This window comes from Suricata suricatta, chromosome 6 (genome assembly GCF_006229205.1).
Source record: "Suricata suricatta isolate VVHF042 chromosome 6, meerkat_22Aug2017_6uvM2_HiC, whole genome shotgun sequence".
NCBI classification, from domain to species: domain Eukaryota; kingdom Metazoa; phylum Chordata; class Mammalia; order Carnivora; family Herpestidae; genus Suricata; species Suricata suricatta.
Window position 1 is genome coordinate 49,137,006 of NC_043705.1, and position 7,889 is coordinate 49,144,894.

General features: G+C 35.9%; 1 protein-coding gene and 1 pseudogene across 7 annotated transcripts in view; both read left to right on the forward strand.

The window, feature by feature from the left end:
• The window catches only part of CDK7 (cyclin dependent kinase 7), a 54,101-nt gene that overhangs the window by 25,294 nt on the left and 20,918 nt on the right, over positions 1 to 7,889 (forward strand). For 5 of the 7 annotated variants that reach the window (XM_029942390.1, XM_029942387.1, XM_029942386.1 and 2 more), the window contains exons 10-11: positions 2,664 to 2,813; positions 6,442 to 6,589. In XM_029942390.1, coding sequence (XP_029798250.1) covers positions 2,664 to 2,813; positions 6,442 to 6,589 — 298 coding nt within the window. Of the gene's footprint in view, positions 1 to 2,663; positions 2,814 to 6,441; positions 6,590 to 6,995; positions 7,194 to 7,889 lie in introns of those variants that run through there. The other 2 variants (XM_029942385.1, XM_029942391.1) reach the window with 1 other exon arrangement.
• On the forward strand, positions 335 to 1,967 carry LOC115294001 (annotated as a pseudogene).

A 7,889-nucleotide genomic window follows, 5' to 3' on the forward strand; every position in this document is an offset into this window, starting at 1 on the left:
TGGGTGGCTCAGTCGGTTAAGCCTCCGACTTCGGCTCAGGTCAGATCTCATGTTCGTGGGTTCGAGCCCCACATCAGGCTCTGTGCTGACAGCTAGCTCAGAGCCTGGAGCCTGCTTCAGATTCTGTGTCTCCCTCTCTCTCAGATACTCCCCTGCTCATGCTCGCTCGCTGTCTCTCTCTCTCTCTAAAATATATCAAAGCAGTAAGAAAATAAAATTTAAATTAAATTAAAAAAACAAAAAAACAACAACAAAAGCTCCTGTAAACATTAATATACAGGTTTTTGTTTGTTTGTTTTTTGTATAAAAATAAGCCTTTATTTCTCTAGGATAAATGCCTAGGAGAGCAGTTGCTGAGGCCTATGGTAGTTGTGTAGTTAATTTAAGGAACTGCCAATTTGTTTTTCAGACTGGCTGTGCCATTTTATATTCTTACCAGCCATATATGAGTAACTAATTTTCTCTGCATCCTCTCCAGCATTTGTTGTTGTCACTTTTTTATTTTAAGCATTCTGATGGTGTGTAGTGACAGTTCATTGTGATTTTAATTATCATTTCCCTAATAACTGATGGTGTTGAGTATCTGTTCATGGGCTTATTGGCCATATGTATATCTTTAGCTAAATGTCTCTGCATGTCTTTTTCCCATTTTTTAAATGCATTTTATTTTATTTTATTTTATTTTTTTAAAGTAATTCTTATACCTAACATGGAACTCAAACTCACTATCCTGAAATCAAGAGTCACATGGTCTACCCACTGAGCCAGCCAGGTCCCTATTTTGTAATTGGATTGTTTGGTTTTTCATTCTCATGAAGTCTATTTTATCAGTTTGTCCTTTTACAAATCATTCTTTTGATGTCAAGTGAAAGAACTCTGCCTAGCTCAAAGATTTTTCTGACAATTTTTTCCCTAAACATCTTATAGTTGTACATTTATCATTTCATTATGTGATTATTTTTTAGTTAATTTAAAAATTTTTTTAATGTTTTATTTATTTTTGAGAGAGAGAGAGACAGCGCGAGCAGGGGAGAGTCAGAGAGAGAGGAAGATACAAAATCTGAAGACAGGCTCCAGGCTCTGAGCTAGCTATTAGCACAGAGCCTGACATGGGGCTCAAACCCATGAACCAGGGGATCATGACCTGAGCCTAAGCTGGACACTCAATCAACTGAACCACCCAGGCACCCCTTGAGTTAATTTTTGTATGCGGTGTGGGACTTTGTCAGGTGTCATTTTTTGTTTTTATTTTTCTTGGCCTGTGTATGGTCTAATTATTTTAGCATTGTTGTTCAAAAGACTATCAATTAAATTGCACTCAGCAGCTGTACAGGGCAGTGGACTTTCCATCTGGAACTGTGGCCCAGTTTGTTCATAACCTTATGGAGAAGGCCTAGGTGCTGGTGAACACTGCTGTGACTTGAAGCCTTGATTGGCCACATTTTGGCACTATGCCACGGTTGAGCTTGTTCCTCTTATCCCTGCTTAGAGTCCTACAACTATTCAGAGCTTGGAAAAAATAGTCAAAAGAGTGCTCAAACATCTACTCAATGTTTTGGTGGCCACTGACATGTGGATGTAGTTTTATGTCTGTGAGATCCTAGGCAAGCATGGCATCATTGGCTATAATGTTTGAAGACCAGTCTTTAACATCTGTTTATATTTGGTTAATTATTTGAGTAGTCTTGGACCTGGTGTGATCAGACTGGTATTTGAATAAATTAAGACAGTGTATGAAAACAAAAGTCAGTTGGAATCTGTTTCTGGGTTCTGTCATGTGTTCCTTTGATCTATATCCCTTTGCTTGATAGCACAGTCTTAATTAAAGTAGCTATGCATTAAGTCTTTAAATCAGGTATATTGATTCCTCCGCTTTTGTTGTTTTTCAGAGTTGTTATAGCTGTTACATTCTTTTGCCCTCCCACATACATTTTAGATAATCTACACTGATTTTGTCAGAATTTTGGTAAGAATTACCCCATGTATCATTTTGAGAATTTGCATCCTTACGAAATTGAATGTTCAAATCCATGAACAAAACAGGTCTCATCATTTTTTTAAAGATTTTATTTTATTTTTAGTTTTTAAATTTTTTTGTGGGGGAAGGGCAGAGAGGGGGTACAGAGGATCTGAATCAGGCTCTATGCTGATGGCAGTGAGTCTGATGTGGTGCTTGAACTCACGAACCGCAAGATCATGACCTGAGCTGAAGTCAGGCATGCAACCAACTGAGCTACCCAGGTGCCCCTTAAAGATTTTATTTTTAAGTAGTTTCTACGCTCAGCTTGCATCTTGAATTTATAACCTTGAGATCAAGGGTTTTGCACTCCACCAACTAAGCCAAGCAGGCACCTCAGTTATGTAGCTTTTAGTATAAGTGTCCTACATGTTTTGTTAGATTTTCATGTATTTCAAAATTCTTTTTGAGTTATTCTAAGTGGCATTTTAAATTTCAGCATCCATATTTGTCTCTGGCATATAGAACCACAGTTAATTTTTGTATCTTTATCCTATACCCTCTAACCTTATTCTACTCAGTAATTTTAGGACTTTTTAAATAGATTGCTTGAAATTTTCTGCATAGTCATTTGACAATTTTAGTTCTTCATTTGAGCTCTGTATGACTTTCAGTCTTTAAATTTGAATTATAAATATTTTTACAGGACATGTGTAGTCTTCCAGATTTCGTGACATTTAAGAGTTTTCCTGGAATCCCGTTACAACACATCTTCATTGCGGCAGGAGACGACTTGCTAGATCTCATACAAGGCTTGTTCTTATTTAACCCATGTACTCGAATTACAGCTACACAGGTATTTTAGCACATCTTTTTTATATTAGGAAATATGAGGATAATCTGAACTCTGACACTGATAAAATAAAAACAGAATTCAAAAGGTTTTCTGACATTCTTTAAATACTGTAAAGATGTGTTTTTGTTTTAAGGAAGTATAAGTTTTATTTTATACCTAAGCTACAAGCCCCATTCAGACTGGTATTAAATTATATCATGCATACGCAACAAGAGAGTTTACTTTTGTTTAGGAACATGTAAATACATATTTATTTCATAATTAATTGGCTTTCAAGTAGTTTACCTAGAGAAGGAAAAAATAAGAATGGCTCCATACTTGTTAAGATAAGATTTCAGTTAATGCCAAGCCTAATGCCAAAAGTGTTTTGTTTTTTTCCCCCATGAAATGCAGTCTTGATGTGCATGCTGATCATTGTCATAGTCAGAAAGTGATAACGGGGAGAAAATAGTATAGTTCTTTTTCTTTCTTAAATATTTTATTTTATTGCATTTATTTATTTTAATGTTTATTTATTTATTTATTTTTGAGAGAGAGAGAGAAGTTGAGCAAGGAAGGGGCAGAGAGAGAGGGAGATACAGAATCCGAAGCAGGCTTCAGACTCCATACTGTCAACACAGAGCTTGATGTAGGGTTAGAAGTCATAGACTGCAAGATTATGATCTGAGCTGAAGTTAGATGCTTAACCAAGTGGGCCACATGGGCATCCCAGATTTTATTTTTAAAGTTTATTTATTTTATTTATTTTTTGCACTTTACTTTTTTTTAAGTTTATTTATTTTGATAGAATGGGGGGAGGGGTAGAGAGAAAGAGGAAGAGAGGGAGAATCCCAAGCAGGCTCCCCACTGTCAGCACACAAGGACTCGAACTCCTGAACCATTAGATAATGTCCTGAGCCAAAGGCAAAAGTCAGAGAGTCAACCAGGTGAGTCACTCAGGTGCTCCAAAGTTTCTTAATTTTAGAGGTGAGGCCAGGAGAGAGGGAGGGGTAGAGAGAGAATCCCAAGCAGGCTTGGTGCTGCCAGCTCAGAGCCCGACGTGGGGCTTGATCCCACAGACTGTGAGATTGTGACCTGAGCTGAAATCAAGAGTTGGCCACTTGACTGAGTCACCCAGTCATCCCTAAAGATTTTATATTTAAGTGATCTGTCCAGTGTGGGGCTTGAACTGACAGCCGTGAGATCAAGAGTCACATACCCTTCCAACTGAGTCAGCCAGGAATCCTGAAAATAGAATACAACTGTATGGTTACAAGAGATTGAAAGTATACTCTGAATAGGACAAACATCAATATAGACCCTAACTTAAGGGAAGTAAGAATCAAACTCAAGATTAAGAAGACCAAGAAAATCTGCTTCTCTAAAAGAAAGAAGAAATTCTGTCCAACACAAAAACAAAAGATCTGTACATTTGAAAGAAAAAAGTCCAATACTAGCACAAAACAATAAAAGGATAGTGTCACAAATACTTAAAATTGGGGCTGGGAGGGATGCCTGGGTGTCTCTGGGTTGAACATCCGATTTTAGCTCACACGATTTTACGGTTTGTGGGTTTGAGCCCCATGTCAGGCTCTCTGATGACAGCTTAGGACCTAGAGCCTGCTTGGGATTCTGTGTCTCCTTGTCTCTCGGCCCCTCCCCTGCTCGAGCTCTGTCTCTCTTGCTTAAAAATAAACATTAAAAAAAACTTTTTTTTTTTAAATTTTTTAATGGTTTTATTTATTTTTGATACAGAGAGAGACAGAGCATGAGAGGGGGAGGGGCAGAGAGAGAAGGAGACACAGAACTGGAAGCAGGCTCCAGGCTCCGAGCTAGCTGTCAGCACAGAGCCTGACGCGGGGCTCGAACCCACGAACGTGAGATCTGACCTGAGATGAAGTCAGAGACTTAACCGACTGAGCCACCCAGGCGCCCCAAAAAAAACTTTTTTTTAATTGGGGCAGGGAAGTGCAGAAATGCAACACTGTACAATGATTTGGCTTCATAAAGTAAGACCCTGATTACAATGAAATGTCACAAGTCTTCATATCTAACAAAACATGTTAATGATGTTAATGTACAATATACCAAGGATACAAAATAGATATTTTTTACTTAAGTTTATTATAGACTACCAAATCATTGTTTAATGCATTTACTTCTATAGGCCCTCTCTTTTTTTTTTTCAAAGCCAAAAAGCAAGGGTCGTTTATTGCAGGTTCGAACCCGGGCCTCTGCTCACTCCAAGCTGGTGGAACGGAGAGAGCCAGAGAGCCTAGGCCTTCTCTTTTTGGCAGTGCATGTTACCTTAATACACACAGGCTAGATATGTTACTATTAGAAGTACTCTTCTAATTTCAAACAAGTACGTCATCATTACCTGTCCACCCATACACATATACATACTACCTCCCTCAAAAGAGGTTTGAGAGACCCTCTAGAAAGTTGTTTTCATTAATAATACAAATCACAATTTATAGAAAAATACTAGTGACAAATTACTTGGGTTGTGTTTTGTTAGACTTTTTTTTAAGTTTTTTTTTGAGAGTGTGCATGCAAGCCAGGGAGGGGCAGAGGGAAAGAAAGAAAATCTGAAGCAGGCTTCCAGGCTCTGAGCCATTAGCATGGAGCCCAATGCGAGGCTCGAACCCACAAACCTGAGAGCATGACCTGAGCTGAAGTCGGCCTCTTAACCAACTGAGCCACCCAGATGGCCCAGAATGAATTTTTAAAAATGATTTTTGACTCCTGGATATCTTTCTTAAAGTGGGAATGAGACAGTCTCCCTTTCTTAGATCTCTGATAGCTCAGGATTAGCTAAATTTACTAATGGAATTGCTGACTTGGAAGCATACTTTAGAAATGCAACTCTTTCAAAGTAAGGAATCTTTAAATCATCACTGCAAATAATATGATGTCGTGGGAGAAAATGCTTGAAAAGTTTATACGAATTTATGTTCCTAAAAGGTTAACCAAAAGGAATTATTGTGCCTATTGAACTGTATTATGATGCAAATAAAGTATGAACTTGACAAATTCATCATTTAGAATAAAACTTCTTATTGGAATTCAGGACCAAAGTAAAGAATGTATATGTCATAGAACATTGAATAGGTAGTATGTAGAAATAACCTTGTGCAGTTCTTTCCCAGTAAAATTTTTAATAATTCATGGTAGGTTGTTAGATTTTAATACATTGTTACCAGCCTGTTGCATTTTTTAAACAACTTTTATTAAAAGAATCTGTATTTGTAGGATTCAAAATTTGAATACATATAGATGTTGTGACAAACTTTGACTTTCTTTTTAAGCAAGTTTCTGTCTTTACACATTGAACTATAGAGCTCCTTATAAATAGAGTTGAATTATATATACATGTCTTAACCAAGGATATTTCATATTTAGTATAGGCTGTTCAAATGTAGAAAAATTCCAAGGGAAGTCTCTTTTTCTTAAGGTAATGAAATTTACAGCCAATCTTAAACTGTTAATATATTTCTTTGTTGTAATTTGCTTGTCCAAATTCTTGAGATTAATTTCGTGTTGGAAATGGGGCATTCACATAGTGTTTTTAATGTTCCCAACAATTGTGGAGTTTTGATTTTCTTAAAGTTTAGAGAAACCCTACTTTCTTATCTTTTTTTTAAAGGCATTAAAAACTAAATATTTCAGTAATCGGCCAGGGCCAACACCTGGGTGTCAGCTGCCAAGACCAAACTGTCCATTGGAAACTTTAAAGGAGCAGTCAAATCCATCTGTAGCAACAAAACGGAAGCGAACACAGGCCTTGGAACAAGGTAAAACTTTCATTTTCATAAGAAATGAAATGGATTCTGAAAACGCCAAGGAGGTAATGTATGGCTAGTGACTAAGGGGCAGCTAAGAAATGTAGACTGTGAGTTGTTTGCTTTTCTTAAGTGTACAGTAGAGAATATTTTAGCAATATTTGTTTCCATTGAAAATAATTAAATCAAGCCTTTTAAAAGACATGGGCACTTTCGAGTATACCTCAGAATTGCAAGAAATATGAATATGTACCTTATTTTCTTCATAGATTTTTATTGGGATACTATATGCTTAATGTTTAACAAGTGCTATTAGCAAATCAAAGCCAGTAAAATGTATTGGATGTAGTTGGATGCAATGATTCATTAGAATTGCCATAAGATTAAATGTGAACAACCTCATGTTTTTTTCACCTAGGAGGATTACCCAAGAAGCTAATTTTTTAGTTACAAAGATCACTGGACAGTATTTTACTACTGAAGGAAATAGTCCAAAAAGCAAATAATGGAAAAATAGTAAATGTTAAGTAAATGCTGTAGAAGGAATTTGTAAATATTCTATACGTGTAAAATATGTAAAACTGGATTATTTTTATTAAATGTATTTTAAAACAAACTTAATTCTGATTTTTCTGATTAGAGTGTAAAAGTAAGATTAAATTCAATTCTCTGAAATGTAGAATTGAAAATTTATTAAGGAAACCTTAATAAAAATAATCATCAGTTATTTTGAGACCTGACCCATATAGCTTCACAGATTTATAGTAGCAGGGGTAGTTTTTAAAAATGGAAGCAGTAGTAGTAATGTAGTATTTACCTACTGCCTAGAGTTAACAAATGTTAATATACTAAGTAGGAAAAAAAGAAGAAAAAATTACAAATGAAATTGAAGTTCCTTTAATATGCCATTCTATTCTTTTCCTTTTTGGTTTCCCAAAAGGGAAGTGACTCTCAGGAAATGAGTATCTTTCCATGATTTTATAGTGCTATTTTATAAAAATGCATGTAGTAATATACAGTATTGTCTGGGGTCTCAAGTTCTATATGAATGATAGGGTATCTCATATAATTTTTTTTCTCAAAACTTTATTTCTTCCATGTTAATACATATATATCTAGTTTGACAGCCATCTAATACATAAAAATGCATGTAAGATCTTATGTAAACAGCACTACATTCTTATGCGTTATTTATGGACTCTTATTTTTCTTTCCTGTTTAACACATAAGTGTAGCAGTATAAAGTAATACAAATTTACTTGCTCAGTTTTATAAGCCAGATATCTGATGTGGCTCAACAGTGGTTTCCATA